Source organism: Oncorhynchus gorbuscha, linkage group LG07 (genome assembly GCF_021184085.1).
Source record: "Oncorhynchus gorbuscha isolate QuinsamMale2020 ecotype Even-year linkage group LG07, OgorEven_v1.0, whole genome shotgun sequence".
In the NCBI taxonomy this organism is placed as follows: Eukaryota; Metazoa; Chordata; class Actinopteri; order Salmoniformes; family Salmonidae; genus Oncorhynchus; species Oncorhynchus gorbuscha.
The window spans coordinates 74,981,204-75,000,123 of record NC_060179.1 but is presented as its reverse complement, the minus strand read 5'-3'; the positions used below and the strand labels follow the sequence as shown (position 1 = coordinate 75,000,123).

Genomic DNA, 18,920 nt, shown 5'->3' with positions numbered 1-18,920 from the left:
ACAACAAAGAAACCTCTAGGGAGAACCCCAAGCCATTTTTCTGACCTCTATTTGGACCATGGAGGATGCAAAATTCCAGAAATGTTCAATAAATTCCCTGGTTTTCCCAAAATCCCGGTTGGAGGTCTTCCGGAATCAGGAGAGAATAAGCAGGAAATCTGTCATTCTCAAAAAGGATTTCTGGAAAACCAGGAAATGCATTGCAAGTTCACGGAATTGTGCAACCCTACTTACAACTCAAAAATCTGGGTTTGATTGATGACGTTTATTGCCATGTGGATCATGATGTTTATGTTTTATGACAGGTGGCGGTAAAAGCATTTAATTGTTTATTCATTGACGATATGTCTAAAAGAAAAAGACAGATACATAACATAAACATATTAAAATATCAAATTGAACAATTACACATCATGCTAAAAGCAATTATTCATGTCTGACTTAATCAACCCCATATTGGTAATTATATTAACATTCATATTACTCCAAGTCAAAGAAAATTAACATGTCATTAATGATTCTTATTTTAAGGGTAGGAAATACTAGATTTTATTCATTTCAGTGAACATTTTATTGAGTCAGGCTTTGCTTTATCAATCAAATATTCAGTTTTCCCTATTTACAAACCATGGTAAATCAAATAATGTTCACTCAAATGTGGTGATAGTTCCAAATATATTGGAAAGACGGATTAGCCCCGACACTAAGAGCCTTTGTTGCCTCCAGTAGCCTGAGCCCAGTGTGACCGTCATAGACACCCTTTAACAGAGCATCCATGAAAGACATTTTCCTCTTCGTCTTTGGGCAGGTGAGGCTTTTAGGGTGAGACTTCTCATCTTTCAGGAATGAGGCAGTGGCTTTGTCAACCAGGCTACTCTGAACAGCCTCATCCAGTGAGATTCTATCGTGGGTCTCTGGGTTGATCAGTCCACCAGTCAGGACTTGGAATTCCAGGCATCGAAGGCCCATGTCTTTGGGGAACAGATTCTCCTGAATAGCCTGAGCTACACTCAAGGTCTTTGCTGTCTGGGGATGGATGATGCCATAGTAGGCTTGCTCGGACTGTTGAAGCTGGCGGGCAAATGTCTCGTCCAAGAGACCTCTACGCAGAGCTTCGGTGACTGGGGCTTTCTCCCCAGAAGCAGGATCACAGATTCCCCCGGTGCAAGCTTGGGCCTCCAGCAGCCTCAGCGCAGTGAGTCTATCGATTAGGTTCTGCTGATGTCCCTGCAGAATGGTCACCCTCCTCTTCTGAGTGACATCCCACAGACCAGCCACCGGACTGTTAGCGTCCTGAACAACGACCATCCTGGAAAGGATAAGGTCTGCCAGCTCGTAGATGCTGATGAGGCCACTCCGATAGCTTACCAGTTCTGAAATTTCAAGGAACTTTAGATCTAGGGCAGTTTCGATGCAAAGCTGCCGTCCACTTTTGAGATCTGTGATGATGTGTAAATGGCTTCCGTTGACATCGACAGTGGACTTTTCTTGCCACTCACTGTCCTGCTGAGAGAGAAAAAGATAGGTCCGCTTATCTATGTGGTTGCCCTTAAAGGCTTGATATGGGGACCTTTCCAGACCAAGAGCACTGTTGATGACTGATAATCTGTGAGAACTAGAAAAGGAAAAACTGGAGAGATTCTTCTCACCAAAAGGTAGGAGATAGACACCACCATCTGTGTCATACAGACACTTTTTCAACAGTTCACAGTAGTAGGTCTTCTGTCCTGAATCAGGGTTGTGGAAGCCCTTGGGGTTGCTGACCGGGTCATAGAGATTCTGTAGGGTAGCTTTGTTCAAGAGACCCTGATCAACTGCCACATTAACGGGCACCCTAACACCAAGAACTGGGTGAACTAATCCTCCAGTTGCTATCTGGGCCTCAATGATCTTCTTCCCTTTGTGCCTGTCGACAATCCTTTCCTCCATGGCCTGATATACAGACAGTGTTTTAGTGCCGTGGACATAGCCAGTGGCTGCCTTTTCGGCATCCATGAGTTTCTCTTTCAAATTTAACCCAACAATGCCCATCTCCAAAGCAGCTTGAACCGAGAGGGTTTGTCCAGTTGAAGGATCGATAATACAGCCAGTTGCAGCCTGTGCTTCCATATACTCAATAGCATACGTCTTAGCTAAAAGGCCTTGATCTGCAGCCTCCAAGAAGGATAACTTTTTCTTGCTAGACTCCAAGTAGACTCCGGCAATAGCAGTGGGTTTGTCGATGAACTGAGCGAGTGATGCTTGGACCTCTTCTAATGTGACAAGGCCAGTTTCTAACTTCTGTAATGTTTCTCTATCCAACAGCTTGGTGTTGATCAGCTTCCTGATACTGATGCTGCCTCTGAGTCCTTGGAGCTTTGGGGAAAATGGTAGGGAAGTTGTCTCACTCTCAGAATGAGATGCTTTGGATGACAGGTCTTTGACATTATGTGAGCTTGTGCTCGTGGTGCTTGATGTAACATTTTGACCTTTCCCTGCCTGACCCTCCAGAGACACTAACCGTTTTGTTATTGCCATCGCTTCCGTTTTTTTACTCTGGTTCTTGCCAATCAAATTTTGTGTGTGTTTTTGTTGGACTGCTGGAGTCTGGACAGTGGAATAATTTGCAGTTTTCATCAATGTTTGATCCTGTAAACTACTATGATTGCTGACTATTTCCCTTTTGCCTCCATTCACTCTTTGCAGCTCTTCTAGCACTTTGTGTTTCTCCGTTGTTGCTATCTGTTGGCATAAGATGTAAATAATCATTAGATATAGTAAATACTGTACCTTGAGATTACATTTACATTTAAGTCATTTAGCAGACGCTCTTATCCAGAGCGACTTACAAATTGGTGCATTCACCTTATAATTTCTCTATGCACATTGAGCATGTGAAAGTGAAATATTATTATACATTTTACTGACAAATATGAATATTTAATTTCAAGTGTGTCTTGTTAATTATCTACAAATATTATGATTTTTTTTATGAATGTAAAAAATAAGTATGATGGTCATGGATATATACCTCTAAGGACACTTTCATTTCGATAAGCTCCTCCTCCAGATTGCACTTTGCTTCTTCATATGATGACACTATTTTCTGTGTTAACAAAAGCTCAGTCTTCAGTTTGGCAACCTCATTGTCTTTATCACACTTATGCTTGGTTGTACTTGAAGTCTCCACTTCCTTTACAGTCCTACGTTCAGTCTTAATTGTGACCTCTAGCTGAAAGACTTTTTCTTGAAGACCTCTGACCTCCTTGGCATATGAAACGACCTGTTCATTGAGGGATCTTGCATCCTTTTCCTTTATTCCTAGTTTCTGTTCACTCTGTGCTAACATTTGTTTAAGCTTTGTGACCTCATTTGAGTTTTCCTCATGGATGTTTTCCAGCTGAGCAATGCTAGAGTTAAGTAGCATTTTCTCTGTTTCTAATTTAGCAATTTGCGATTTTGCTTTAAGCAGGTCATGGCTAAGAGCAGTTCTCTCATTTTGCACTTGCTGCATTTTAATATGAAGCTCATCTATTTGCTGTAGAGCCTCCTGCTTTAACTGCAAAGTACTCTCATTGAACATTTTCAACTGTTCAATTTCTTGCTGGTAATACTTGGTGTTAATCCCGGCTGATTCTGCAGTGTGTGAATGCTCTCTGTATTTCTGCTCCATTTCCAGTTTGATATGAGACTCCTGTAATGCAAGCTTTTGACTCATCTCAGTCTGCACTAATTGCAGCTGTCTCTCATATCCCTGCTTCTGAAGTTCAAGTTTGCTTTTCAAGTCCTCCAGCATCCGCTTACAGTTCTCAAGTTGGTCCTCCAGCTTCTGGGACCTCAGTTGCAGGGCTGAACCATCCGTTTGCTTTCGCTTGACATCCTCTTGGGCTTGTTCCAGCTTTCCCTTGAGCATGGTGACGTCAGATGCCAATGAAAAGGTTTTCTCTTGGGCTGCACTTCTCTCCCTCTGAAGAACCGTGATTTCCTGTTTGAAACTGGTTGAGGATTTGTCAGAGCTGGTGCTGATTTCTTTAATTGTCAACCTACTCTTCTGAAGATCTGTCTCGAGCTCTTTGACTTTAGACTGGCAGATTTTCCCTTCCTGGGTCACTTTAATTAATTCATCTTTTGTTCTTCTCAGAGCAGAACTCATCTCCTCGAGTTCTGCTTTCAAGATAACCAGTTTTTGGTCAGCAATGGTCTTGTTCTTTTGAAGGGCACTGATTTCCTGCTTCATATTCACTGTAATTCTTTCGGAACTTCCAGTCATTCCTTTCATACTTTGCTTGCATTGTAAAAGCTCACCCTCCAATGCCTTCACTTTAGCCAGATACCTCCGGCCCTCATTTGACTCCTTCTGCAGCTCTGTTATTGCTTTCTTCAGTGTAATGTTCAGATCATTCACTTCTCCCTTTTGCTGTTGGACTGTCTTATTGGCCAAATTCCTCTCAGCACCAACGGAGCTAAGCTCAGACGTCAGATTCCGGATTTCCTTCTCGTAGTTGGTGAGGTTTAAGCTGAGAGCTTTGTTTTTCTGCTGCAGTTCAGCTGTTCTCTTCACCTCCTCATTGTAGTCCCTCAGTTTGATCTGAAGCTCATGGGACAGCTGAGATTTCTTTAGCAGCTCCTCCTCAATGATTTTCACTTGAGATTTGGTGCCATCCACCTGAGACTTGAATATGTTGATTTGCTGATTTTTGCTTCCCATTTCCATGGTGATATTGTCCAGTTGAGCTCTCATCTTTTTCACGTTGACTTCCAACTCCATATTGACCTTCTTAAGCTCATCTACTTTCTTCTGCAGTTGCGCGGCCAACATTCCACCTTTCTGAAATTCTGCTTCCAGGATTTTGGATTTGAGTTGTAACTCCTGTTCAGATCTTATCTTTAAGTTGAATTCTTCTTTGTTTTTTTGAAGCTGCTGTTTCCAGTTCTCCATTTCACTTTTCAATGATTTAATATTTTGTTCAGAGAAAGATTTTTCTCGCTGTAATGACTCCACACTGACCTTAAGACTTCTGACCTCATTGTCTAATGACACATTCATTCTCATCAGTTCACTGACCTTGAACTTCAACTGGTCTGCCTCAACCTGTTTGGAGGCCAGCTCCTCCTCTAAACACTGCATATTGTGACTACTCTCCTGTTCCATGGAGTTCCTCAAGAGCAGTTTTCCTTGGTTGATCTTTAACTGTTCCTTCAGGCCTTCAACCTCTGTCTTGTTGAAAATAGCTTTCTGTTCCAATGAAGACTTATCCCTCTGGAGAGATTTGATTTGCTCTTGAAAGACATAGATGGAATTTCTCAGCTCTAAAGATTGCTGTCTGAACTCCTCTGACTTTTGTCTCATGGTGCTCTTGTCTGATTCCGTGTCCAGCTGAAGTTTCTTCAACCTGGTATTGGCATCATCCAACAGTTCTGTGATTTGTTGCGCTTTCTCCTCTGCTATTTTTTTATGCACTAACACAGAGTTCAGCTCTGACTTAAGTGTCTTGATCTCGGTCTCTGCTGTTTTCTTCGCCATGGCCAGCTCCTGTTTCTGCTGCAAGACCTCTGCCTCCACCTCTGCATGGATCGTCTGGATACTGTGGGTGACAGAGGAATGTTGCATCCTCTGCAGTGTGCGATTATGTTCCTCAAGATCCTGAACATCACTGCTCTTCCTCTTCAAGTGGTCCTCCAATTTCTTCCGGGCCAGGGTGCTCTGCTCGATGTTCATCTTCAGCATACGAAGACTCTCCTCAAGAGACGACCGTTTGGCCTCTGACTGCTGGACCATCTGTCGTGCGTTACCTAACTCTTGCTCAATGACTGCTTTGCCCTTCACAACCGTCTCTAGTTTCAAACGGTACTGCTGAGCCCCATCCTCTGCCTTGGACTTCTGGAGGGTCAGGTCCTCTATGGTACTCTTATATGTCTCTACCTCTTCCTGTAGAATGGTCAACTGGGTTGTTCTCTTAGCCAATGAGGTTTCCAGTTCCTGTACCTGCTGCTGGAGCTGTCCAATCACCTCCTCCCCAGCTGACTTTTGGAGCTCCAAGCTCTCTGTCCAGGTGAGGTACTCTGTTCTTTCTGATGCTTTCCTGTTCTACAATGCAAAACATAACAAGTCCTCCATTACCTCATACTTAACAATGAAAAACATTATGTACATGGTATGATTATTCTAACATGCTTACCAAAGGGAGGATTGTTGCAGCGCTGTTAATTGTTCCCAACAAATGCCACCGTGAAAGAGTGTTTCAGATTCAATAAGATAGAGGAGACAGCTTCCTCCCAGAGAAGTCACCATCACCAGAAACAATATGAAAGAATGGCATTTTTGTATCAGCGTTAAGCAAACCATCTACATCCATCAGCGCTGAATGGATGACGCATATTATAAACTGGGTGGTTCGAGTCCTGCATGATGATTGGCTGTCAGCCATGGTATATCAGACCGTATACCACGGGTATGACAAAACATTTATTTGTACTGCTCTAATTACATTGGTAACCAGTTTATAATAGCAATAAGGCACCTCTGGGGTTTGTGCTGTATGGCCAATGTACCACGGATAATGGTTGTATCCAGAACAGCCCTTAGCTGTAGTATATTGGCCATATACCACAACACCTCGGGCCTTATTGCTTAAGTATAGCAGTGAAGAGAAATAAACCCTTTGAGTTGAAGCATCATTATGGCTTTAAAGGTGAGGTTCCTATTAATTCAATATGTCTGGGAGTCAACCCTGTTAACACAATAATGTGATGGCAGAGAAAAGGCAATCCAAAGTATGCACAGCGTTTCTAACAATCCAATATTTCACCAATCCCCTACCTCTTCGCCTTCTGCTCTCTTCAATGTCTCACTGGCAAACTTTACATACTGCGTCATGGAGGTGACTACGGCCGTGTAGCGAGTTCGGAGGTCCATGAACTGAGGTGAGGGTGGAAAACAAGGGTCACTTTCCTTAGCACATCCAGCACACTCAGCACCTAGTCTACTACGGTCACATTCCAAGGTTCTCACCTCCTGAACAATGGCATCAGCCGAGTTCTGCATCCTCCGTCTCTTGAGCGGGGACTTGTGCTGGGAGTCAACCATGGCTCTGTAGGTCAACAGCTGTAGCTCATAATCCTGAAAACACATTCATGAATATTACTCCTCTGGTGTTCAAGTACTCTTCATGCAGACATATCTGACTGATCTTCCAGGTCAAAACAGTTTCAGAGATAACTTACTTTAGCACCAGATGAGTACTGCTCTGAGTACTTTTGGCATTCATCAATTCTGCTCTGCTTTTGTTCCATTTCTGCAACGAGGACCTTCTGTTGGTTTACCAGCTCAGCGAGCGCTTTGCTGTCCTCTGGCTGCTTCTCTTGGGTCTTGAGCTGAGCCGCCTCCATTTCTCTGACCCACTCATCCAGACTGCCGTAGGAGTCTTTGTAGTACTTCAGTGATTTACTGATGCCCTCCAGGTCCCGAAGTCTAAAATAACAAAGGGACAGAGCCTTAGTATCCGTAAAAGGTTATTTTTACATTCCCCTTATTAAAGTAGTGTTCCTCACTAATATTTACTGGTGTTTGGAATCAAACTCTGTCCCTCAACAGTTGACCTGCAAACACTAACCTGCTCTCAAACTGAGAGTGGACGTTGCTCCACCTTTCTTCTAGCTGGTCAGCCTTCTCCTTGTGCCAGTCCAGGTCAAAGTCCCGCTCGTTGTGAGCCTTGAACATGCGTTCACTGATACCACGGGCCTTCTGTAGCCCATCCTCCAGGTCATGGAAGATCTCCCTCTGTTCGTCGATCTCTGAACGCCATTGCTAAAACAGAGTAGAGCAAAGTGATGACTCAACTTTCAATCATAGCTTAATAGTGGATCTCAAGGACTGGATGCCACAAAATAACAATTAATCTCCAGCAATCATTTTGCCAACCTGAGAGAAAACCAAAAGATGAAATAGCATATATTTTAAACGTCTATAAAAACCTAGTACCAAAGGAGCTTACTTTGAGTGTGCTGACGACTGTGTCGATGGATTTCAGGTCAGAGTTCACGGCGTCTTCCTCAGAGAGTTTGGCCTCATAAAGCTTCACTAGAGCCTCCGCACTTTGGCTGTGCCTCACCACCATGCTCACTGTCTTCAGCCTGCAGAGACACCATAGAGATAGTGGGACATTAACTACATCAACATTTTGTAAAGCATCTGTGACGTCCTTATAAACAGTTTACGAAGGCTTCATAAAGACTTTAAAGTTGCATTTAAAGTGGGACCAAAAAAAAGCAAATTGCACATGCCTTGTTGATTTTGAATGTGCTGTTACAGCGGTTATAGCCCTCTACTGAGGAGGACCATAACAGTGTCTGGGCCCTCTACTGAGGAGGACCATAACAGTGTCTGGGCCCTCTACTGAGGAGGACCATAACAGTGTCTGGGCCCTCTACTGAGGAGGACCATAACAGTGTCTGGGCCCTCTACTGAGGAGGACCATAACAGTGTCTGGGCCCTCTACTGAGGAGGACCATAACAGTGTCTGGGCCCTCTACTGAGGAGGACCATAACAGTGGGTGGGCCCTCTACTGAGGAGGACCATAACAGTGTCAGGGCCCTCTACTGAGGAGGACCATAACAGTGTTTGGGCCCTCTACTGAGGGGGACCATAACAGTCTGTGGGGCCTCTACTGAGGAGGACCATAACAGTGTCTGGGCCCTCTACTGAGGGGGACCATAACAGTGTCAGGGCCCTCTACTGAGGAGGACCATAACAGTGTCAGGGCCCTCTACTGAGGAGGACCATAACAGTCTGTGGGGCCTCTACTGAGGAGGACCATAACAGTGCTTGGGCCCTCTACTGAGGAGGACCATAACAGCGTCTGGGCCCTCTACTGAGGAGGACCATAACAGTGTCAGGGCCCTCTACTGAGGAGGACCATAACAGCGTCTGGGCCCTCTACTGAGGAGGACCATAACAGTGCTTGGGCACTATACTGAGGAGGACCATAACAGTGTTTGGGCCCTCGACTGAAGAAGACCATAACAGTGGGTGGGCCCTCTACTGAGGAGGACCATAACAGTGTCAGGGCCCTCTACTGAGGAGGACCATAACAGTGTTTGGGCCCTCTACTGAGGGGACCATAACAGTCTGTGGGGCCTCTACTGAGGAGGACCATAACAGTGTCTGGGCTCTCTACTGAGGGGGACCATAACAGTGTCTGGGCCCTCTACTGAGGAGGACCATAACAGTGTCAGGGCCCTCTACTGAGAGGGACCATAACAGTGTTTGTGCCCTCTACTGAGGGGGACCATAACAGTGTCAGGGCCCTCTACTGAGGAGGACCATAACAGTGTCAGGGCCCTCTACTGAGGAGGACCATAACAGTGTCTGGGCCACTTACTTCTCTAGGTAGATGGCGGACATGGAGTAGACTTGGCTCATGCTCTGGATGAGGACATTGAGGTCAGAGGACAGGGTGGGGACAGCGGGAGAGGCCCCGGCCTGTCTGAAGAACGTCTCACACTTCTCCTTCATGGTCTCCAGATCATCCTTCAGCTGATCCAGCTCTGCCTTCTTCTTCTGCAAGGGACAAAGTTGGAGAGGTTAAGTCACTTAAGAGACTTTTCTGTTGGTTCCATTGTATCTGGCAAAGGAAATTAACCATAGATTTATTTTACATAATGTATTTGACCCATGTTTGGAAAAGATAAGTGTGACAGAGTGATGATACAGTCTGAATAGTGAGTTGTATTATGACAGAGTGATGATACATTCTGAATAGTGAGTTGTAATATGACAGAGTGATGATACAGTCTAAATAGTGAGTTGTACTATGACAGAGTGATGATACAGTCTGAATAGTGAGTTGTAATATGACAGAGTGATGATACAGTCTGAATAGTGAGTTGTATTATGACAGAGTGATGATACAGTCTGAATAGTGAGTTGTAATATGACAGAGTGATGATACAGTCTGAATAGTGAGTTGTAATATGACAGAGTCATGATACAGTCTGAATAGTGAGTTGTAATATGACAGAGTGATGATACAGTCTGAATAGTGAGTTGTATTATGACAGAGTGATGATACAGTCTGAATAGTGAGTTGTATTATGACAGAGTGATGATACAGTCTGAATAGTGAGTTGTATTATGACAGAGTGATGATACAGTCTAAATACTGAGTTGTATTATGACAGAGTGATGATAGTCTGAATAGTGAGTTGTAATATGACAGAGTCATGATACAGTCTGAATAGTGAGTTGTCGCCCTACCTCTTGCTCTGTGATGCGCAGGACACTCTGCTCCAGGTCGTCTCTGTCAAGTGGGGTGCGGATCTGTCGGATCAGGTGCTCCTCCTGAGCCTCCAGACGCATGCGGAAGTTACGCACCTCAGAGATATACAGGTTGTACACAGACTCCTCGTGTTCCTCTGTTCATCACAAGACCCCAGAATGAGTAACAACCAAACGACGAGAGGACATCAACTGCATTTGTCCAAACACTTGTCTAATGCTAGCTTTGTAAAAGTAACATTAGTGCACAATCAAAATGAATACGTTTGTATTATTCAAAACACATCTCTCCCGGACATAGCAGAGGGAGTGTGAAGTGAATGTTTTAATGAAAAACTATGTAGTAATCTCTGACACCATTCATTCAATCTGGCACCATTATTGCAAAGTGTTCACAAACAATCTGCTTATTACTCATTAATAACGCAGATTAATGAGTGGGCAATCAAGCAGACCAACGGCTCCTCATTAACGTAGTCTGCAGAAGATTCTACTCATTTTGGTGACACAACACCAAGCATCTTAAACAGACATATTCATGAGTCCAGGGGAAATGGACTGTACACTGTGCTTCTATATCTGCATTGCTTGCTGTTTGGGGTTCTAAGGCTGGGTTTCTGTATAAGCACTTTGTGACATCTTCTGATGTAAAAAGGGCTTTATAAAAGGTATTTATGTTATGCCTAATAGGCTAAAATAGCTATGGGTTTTCCACAAGGACTGCTGCAAAAACATGTATCAGCGAGCTCCTGTTAGCAAGGACAGTAGAGGCTAGCTAATAGTTTACATACTTTTGTATATACTGTTGAAGTCGGAAGTTTACATACACCTTACCCAAATACATTCAAACTCAGTTTTTCACAATTCCTGACATTTAATCCTCTTAAAAATTCCCTGTTTTAGGTCAGTTAAGATACCCACTTTATTTTAAGAATGTGAAATGTCAGAATAATAGCAGAGAGAATTATTTATTTTAGCTTTTATTTCTTTCATCACATTCCCAGTGGGTCAGAAGTTTACATACACTCAATTAGTATTTGGTAGCATTGTCTTTACATTATTTATCTCGGGTCAAACATTTCGGGTAGCCTTCCACAAGCTTCCGACAATAGGTTGGGTGAATTTTGACCTCTTCCTCCTGACAGAGCTTGACAGGGTAACTGTGTCAGGTTTGTTGGCCTCCTTGCTCACACACGCTTTTTCAGTTCTGCCTACACAGTTTCTGTAGGGTTGAGGTCAGGGCTTTGTGATGGCCACTCCAATACCTTGACTTTGTTGTCCTTAAGCCATTTTACCACAACTTTGGAAGTATGCATGGGGTCATTGTCCATTTGGAAGACCCATTTGTGACCAAACTTTAACTTCCTGACTGATGTCTTGAGATGTTGCTTCAATATCCACATAATTTTCCTGCCTCATGATGCCATCTATTTTGTGAAGTGCACCAGTCCAACCTGCAGCAAAGCACCCCCACAACATGATGCTGCCACCCCCGTGCTTCACGGTTGGGATGGTGTTCTTCGGCTTGCAAGCATCCCCCTTTTTCCTCCAAACATAACGATGGTAAATTATGGCCAAACAGTTATATTTTTGTTTCATCAGACCAGAGGACATTTCTCCACAAAGTACGATCTTTGTCCCCATGTGCAGTTGCAAACCATAGTCTGGCTTTTTTATGGCGGTTTGGGAGCAGTGGCTTCTTCCTTGCTGAGTGGCCTTTTAGGTTATGTCGATATAGGACTCGTTTTACTGTGGATATAGATACTTTTGTACCTGTTTCCTCCAGCATCTCACAAGGTCCTTTGCTGTTGTTCTGGGATTGTTTTGCACTTTTCTCACCAAAGTACGTTCATCTCTAGGAGACAGAACACGTCTCCTTCCTGAGCGGTATGGCGGCTGCATGGTCCCATGGTGTATATACTTGTGTACTATTGTTTGTACAGATGAACATGGTACCTTCAGACATTTAGAAATTGCTCCCAAGGATGAACCAGACTTGTGGAGGTCCACAATTGTTTTTCTGACGTCTTAGCAGATTTCTTATGATTTTCCCATGATGTCAAGCAAAGAGGCACTGGGTTTGAAGGTAGGCCTTGAAATACATCCACAGGTACACCACCAATTGACTCCACAAGTACACCGCCAATCCTATTGAAATGATGTCAATTAGCCTATCAGAAGCTTCTAAAACTATGACACAATTTTCTGGAATTTTCCAAGCTTTTTAAAAGCACAGTCAACTTAATGTATTTAAACTTCTGACCCACTGGAATTGTGGTACAGTGAATTATAAGTGAAATAATCTGTCTATAAACAATTCTTGGAAAAATTACTTGTGTCATGCACAAAGTAGATGTCCTAACCGACTTGCCAAAACTATAGTTTGTTAAGACATTTGTGGAAACAAGTTTTAATGACTCCAACCTAAGTGTATGTAAACTTCTGACTTCAACTGTATCTTAGCTTAGCCTTACCTCTCTCTTTAGACTAGCATAGATTAGCCTCTCTTTAAACTAGCTTTGGTTAGCCTTTCTCTGCAGACTAGTTTGGCTTACCCTTGCCTCTCTATGCAGACTGGCTTTGCTTAGCCTTGCCTCTCTCTAGACTAACTTTGCTCAGCCTTGCCTCTCTCTAGACTAGCTTTGCTTAGCCTTGCCTCTCTCTAGACTAACTTTGCTTAGCCTTGCCTCTCTCTAGACTAGCTTTGCTTAGTCTTGTCTCTCTCTAGACTAACTTTGCTTAGTCTTGTCTCTCTCTCTGACTAGCTTTGCTTAGCCTTGCCTCTCTCTAGACTAACTTTCCTTAGCCTTGCCTCTCTCTCTGACTAGCTTTGCTGAGCCTTGCCTCTCTCTAGACTAGCTTTGCTTAGTCTTGCCTCTCTCTGCAGACTTGAGCAGCTCCTCGTAGTAGTCCTTGCAGGCCAGGACCTCCCTTTCTAGCTGGGAACAGTCTGCCACAGTGAACACCTCTGACTCCTTGCTGTCCTCCAGGAAGTCCTCAAAGTGGGATTGCAGGTTGCTAAGGACCTGCTGGTGCTCGCCTGGCAACATGGTCTTAATCTGGGGTGAACAGGGGAAAACACAGACAGACCCACACCATTAAACCTTATCAAAATGTTTCATGAAAAGGTTCAGTCACCAGCTACAGTATAATGATGAAATTGCAGGTCAAGTCGGTGAATATGAGAAACATTAGACTTTAATAACATCATTCTCTTTTCTGTGAAGACCTGAATGAGACAATGACAGGTAATTCTACCTCTATCACTGAAATTCTAGGGTTTAAGTGTTGCTAATGGGGATTTATCTTGAGAAGTAGATTAAGTTAGAAGTTAACGTACTGAGGACACGTTCCAGTCACGGACGGCTCTGACGTCCGCCATCAGGTAGTGCCAGGAGACAACGCTCTTCATTTTGATGTGGGAGTGGTGCCATAGAGCCAGGACATTCTGGTACAGCTGTTCAATTCTGCTGGCCTGGTCCACAGCCTCTTTGTTGGGTGGAGGCACGGTGAAGCAGACAGAAGGAACCATAGCCTCGTTCCCAGACGGACTAATCACCTTCCACTTGGCCCGGTGAGAGTTACTGGCCAGGACACACTCATCATCCTTATAGATGGTGATCTAGGAGAGACGAAGTGAGACATGACAAATCAAAAAGACTCTACCATTTCACTCCGATATCCAAATCAACTCAAAGTATCAGACTTTTGATCCGCTATCTTAATACATCTACCTCGATTTAAAATGGCCAGAAATGTTCCTTAGCGATCTCAATGCATATCTTGTTACTACAGAAGACAAGTGTGAAGGCTGATTTTAAAGAATGTGACTTGTGATGAACTACTTGAATAGACAGAAAAAGGATGGTGTTACATATCTATAAAAAGAGACATTGTACCTCTATTTGTCGGTAGTCACAGATGGCTTTGACGGGTATGGAGGATCTGATAGGGGTATCTGGGTTCCTAGGCTTGAGCTGGACGATGGCCTTGGCCTTGCCCACCAACCCAGCCACTGTGCTGCGGTACTGGAGGAGCTGCTCCTTCTCATCCTGTTCCAGCATCAGTGAAAAACAGAGGGATTATGATACCATACCAGCTCAGTATGAGCTGAATTCACTCACAGGGATAGTTGGTTCATCTTTAATGGTGGGGTATTCACTTGGAACCTCTATGAATCCATCATGTCTGACCATGACAGTCCATGAGATTGATCCTTTAAAAAATAATAATAAGTTAACCTTTTATTTACAATGAAGGTCTACTCCGGCCAAACCCGGACGACAATGGGCCAATTGTGCGCCGCCCTGTGAGACTCCTAATCACAGCCAGATGTGATACAACCTGGATTCAAACCAGGGACTGTAGTGACACCTCTTGCACTGAGATGCAGTGCCTTAGACGGCTGCGCCACTCGGGAGCCCTGATTTCACTGATTCAACAACATAGCTTTGGGAATCTGGCCAATGATTGTGTACCAACCAGTTGTTATTTGCCAGCTTACCATGGACTCCTGGATGTGATCTTCCAGCTTGTGTACACTGCTTGTCCGATCACAGCCATACTTTCTCTGGATGTCACCTTGCAGGCTCTTCAGGTAATCCGTGGACTCTTTGGCATTATTGAAAAACTGTATAGAAGGGTAGAAAGAAGATCAGATTAACTTTTTGCAATTAGCATGCCTCCATCCATTTGTTTGTGGAAAGCAGATAACTAACTCACCTCAAAATAGACTGTGTTGTCTTTGAGGTGCTGCTCCACACAAGAGCAGAGCTGTAGGATCCAACTCCACTGGGTCTGCATGGCTGCTTTGTATGCCTGGAGGATTTCACATAGAATCATGTTAGAATTAAAAATGCGTTGTCGGAACTAGAAGCACAAGCATTTCGCTACACTCGCATTAACATCTGCTAACCATGTGTATGTGACAAATAAAATTTGATTTGATTTGATTTGAATTAAAAATGCTGTATAATTGTTCTTGTTGGAATAAGTTACTAAAGCAATTTAAATATACAATATTGTTGAGCACTTATGCAGGTTCTGATACCTGGAAATTAGTGATAATATGTATATTTTAATGGACAAATGACCACATTATCTGAGATGAACAACCGAATGGATTTATCATAAAAGGAGTTTATATGACATGGTTTTGGAGTGGTTATGGGACATCTGTAAACACAGACGGGGCTTACTTCAAGAGTTAACCTAGCAGGGTGGTTCTCCTGCAGAAGGTTCTCTGCCCTGTCCTGTACAGACTTGATCACCTCCTCCTTTTCATCCAACTCTCTCATCAGATCCTACAGAGAGAGCGAGAGAGTGGGGTAGAGAGAGATAACGAGAGAGAGAGAGAGAGAGAGAGAGAGAGAGAGAGAGAGAGAGAGAGAGAGAGAGAGAGAGAGAGAGAGAGAGAGAGAGAGAGAGAGAGAGAGAGAGAGAGAGAGAGAGAGGGCGAGAGGGCGAGAATGAGAAAGAGATAACACTGCATCCATGGCCTCCAAACATGGCCTGGAACCAATCCCCTCCCCTCTTCTAACACCATGACTTGCAGGGGCACGTACCCGCATTTCTAAATGCCAGATGGAAATAAAGTACTTTGAAGCGATATCAAAATGATTACCTGAATCAAGCTGAATAGAAAGTAATATAGATGATCACAGTGGTATTTTCTAAAGGTGTATCCCCAAAACAAGCCCATGTAATTCCTTTCCACCCATGCAAAAACATGAGAAAACACATCACCCTAGGAGATATGATCACCTCAAGGTATCTATTCACTCACAGAAAATGTGTTAATTCCCTTAGGTCTAGAGAGTCAAACCCAATTCCTTGTGGAAAGGCTATACCTGCCAACGGTGGATCCATGGCAGAAATGTATAGCTTTACGGTTTCGCTTGACCATCTATAACATTCAACTCCTTCTAAAATATCTACCATAATGAATATGATCGGCATTATCCTCGGATGTGCCTGAACAGCCAAACATTCTGGAAACCAAATAATGCCATAGAAATCCAACGGGCTGATCAGTGGAGGGACTCACAGAGTGGTACTGTCTCTTCTTAGAGATGTTGCCGTTGAGATCGCTCCAGTCAAAAGCGACCTCCTCCTCCTCTTTCTCATTGAGCCAGATGAGTTCCATGGTGGCCCGCGAAACAAAGTCATGGAGGCTCTCCAGGTTCTTCTGACGCTCCCGCGAACAGTTCTACAGAAGCACAGAACCATGGCAAATAGTCAGGATCTCCATGTGCTATTCAACTAAGCAGTGAAGTGGTTACTACTTAGGACTGCCAATGATTTTAATAGGATACTTACTAGTAACTTCCCATACTGGGTTTCCAATTTTCCCAGTTTCTCAGAATAACTTAGTTTTTGGTTCATCTGAGTCTGATATAAAGAGACATACCATGTTTTAATTACTTGACATTTAAAAACATTGCAGGGGTTAACGCTTTTTTTAAAAACTATTGAATGTGATGCACAGAGATATTATATAGTTTTTCCAAATAAAAACTTGGCAGAATAGGCTGACAATTGCTTGTACATACCTCACTAAGTTTGGCTTCTTTAAGGCTCATTTGAAATTCTTCGATGGCTCTGTGAACTCCTTTGTGGTTCTCTAAATGTGTTTCCACACTTGGCAAATCAGATCCCCAATCTCCACGATCCAATTGCACCTTCAAAGGAAGACAAAACCATTCAGAATTGGTCTCAAATGTCTAAATCGCAAATATCAAAAGGTACAGAATTATACAAACATTGTAGTGAACAGGTCTCTTGTAAAAATATCATATTTATCTCAATGAGGCAACCTGTATAAATAAGGATAAATCAATCCAATCAAGAGGCTGACCCCAGAGCTTCGCTAAGTCCTCACCTGCATCTCCTCCACCCAGTTGATCAGGTCCTGCACAAAGTTTATGTTGACCTCGTCCTCGGTCATGTTGGGGTCCACTAGCGAGGACTTGCACAGGGGCTTGCGGATCTGCATGTGTTTGAGGTGCTGGAGGTCTCCCGGGGCCATACCCACTCCTCCGCCCCCCCATGTAGGCCTGCACCGAGCCGGGCTGCATGCCGCCGGGGGTCATGGCGGGGCTCAGGGCAGGGGTGAGGCCCGGGGTAAGGATGGAGGTGAAGGTGGAACCGGGGGTTCCCAGGCCTCCAGGGGTGAGGCTAGAGTTGAGGTTGGAGGAGGAGAAGCCTGAGTTGAGACTCTGAGTGATGCCTGAGATCATCATCGTGGTCTGTTCGGGGGGTTAGGGTGCGTCCTTGTCTGTACACAGAGGAACACTCTGCCCTCAGGCTCAGCAGGTCGTCACGGAGCTTGGATACCCTAGATCATACACACAACACACAATGATATGTTTATTCATATAGTTCATGATTTATCATTTATCAGTTTACATGAGGTTCTTATCATTCTCATAAACAAATGTGTAATTCCCTACACTATGTTGCAATCAATATTTCACAACAAATGTTTCCTTTATGTCTATGTGTTGCGTGACATCTATAAAAAGTAGTACGTTTGCACCTTTGAACAAGCTGATCGGAGTAGTAGTACTTCCCATCCAGTAGAATCTGGATATCTACCACCTGCTGTCTCAGCAGGTTTTCACATTCCACAAGGTGCCCAGCGGTCTCTGCCTCATTCTGGAACTGGACCCCAGACTCTAGCCTCTTAGCATCCTGAGAAAAAAATGTCCAAACTGTTGTTAATGTACTTTTCTATTACAAAGTCCAATAACAATATTGATATAAAAAAAATAAAGACACAACATTTGCGTCAACAAATAAACATAAGTAAAAGCAGGATTATTCTGAGGTTTTGTGGTAAAACATTCCAATGTGGTACTTACAGACTGCAGAGCTGCTCTTGCTAATTCTAGTTTGTCCTCTCCATTGACACAGTCCCGCTGGACCCTGGTGGCAATCTGCTGCAACATTTCAAGCCTAAAAGACAAAAACATTTAGTCAATTTACATTAATATTGTACAGAAGTCATTTTACCACATAAACAAAAAAATGTGGCAATGCAGTGCCATCAATGTTCCACTTGAAAATCGCATCTGCAGAAAGAAAATCAACAACAGAAAAGGCTCTGACAGCCCTGACTCCTAATGGGTAACCTCACCTTGATCCATACAAAGAGTTGTTATTCAGAAACACTGGAAAGGCTGGGGTGCTGGAGAGCAGTGGCTCCATGGTTGGTCCTGAGAGGTTCTCAGAGGAACCCAGGCTGGTCAGAGTGCTGTTGCTAACTGATGAGACACTGCTGTGTCCCATGTTATATGCCATGTTGCTGTGCATGGTAGAAGACTATATAGGACTATACTGAGACACTCAGAGAATCACACTAGCTAGCTCATTTCTCTTCCATCTAAGACAGGGACTGCAGCACAGGCTCAGCCCCAACGATATGCGACACACACACAGGTCCACCTGGCACGGAGCGTTTATGTCTCCCCTTTTTTATAGGCTTGTACGTGTCCTCATGTACAGAAACCTACCCTTAAAGAATGTTTTGCCCTAGGCCATAGAAGCTCAGGGTATTCTTCCACAATCCATTACAGGTTCAGACAGTAACCGTTGATGGTAACAGGAGTCATCAGGCATTTTGTATTGAAACGTTGTCTTTTTTGTGTGTCTGAATAAATCAAC

General features: G+C 43.8%; 1 protein-coding gene across 1 annotated transcript in view; it reads right to left on the bottom strand.

Annotated features, from left to right (window-relative positions):
• dst (dystonin) overlaps positions 1–18,920 on the bottom strand; it is a 207,487-nt gene that overhangs the window by 85,288 nt on the left and 103,279 nt on the right. The window contains 21 exon segments of the mRNA XM_046357465.1: positions 6,800–6,898; positions 6,992–7,099; positions 7,204–7,450; positions 7,593–7,786; positions 7,974–8,112; positions 9,361–9,539; positions 10,236–10,393; positions 13,132–13,315; positions 13,597–13,878; positions 14,156–14,308; positions 14,761–14,886; positions 14,979–15,074; positions 15,455–15,559; positions 16,303–16,464; positions 16,575–16,646; positions 16,808–16,936; positions 17,137–17,301; positions 17,303–17,512; positions 17,514–17,592; positions 17,794–17,948; positions 18,119–18,212. Of these exon segments, the coding sequence (XP_046213421.1) occupies positions 6,800–6,898; positions 6,992–7,099; positions 7,204–7,450; positions 7,593–7,786; positions 7,974–8,112; positions 9,361–9,539; positions 10,236–10,393; positions 13,132–13,315; positions 13,597–13,878; positions 14,156–14,308; positions 14,761–14,886; positions 14,979–15,074; positions 15,455–15,559; positions 16,303–16,464; positions 16,575–16,646; positions 16,808–16,936; positions 17,137–17,301; positions 17,303–17,512; positions 17,514–17,592; positions 17,794–17,948; positions 18,119–18,212 (3,136 nt within the window).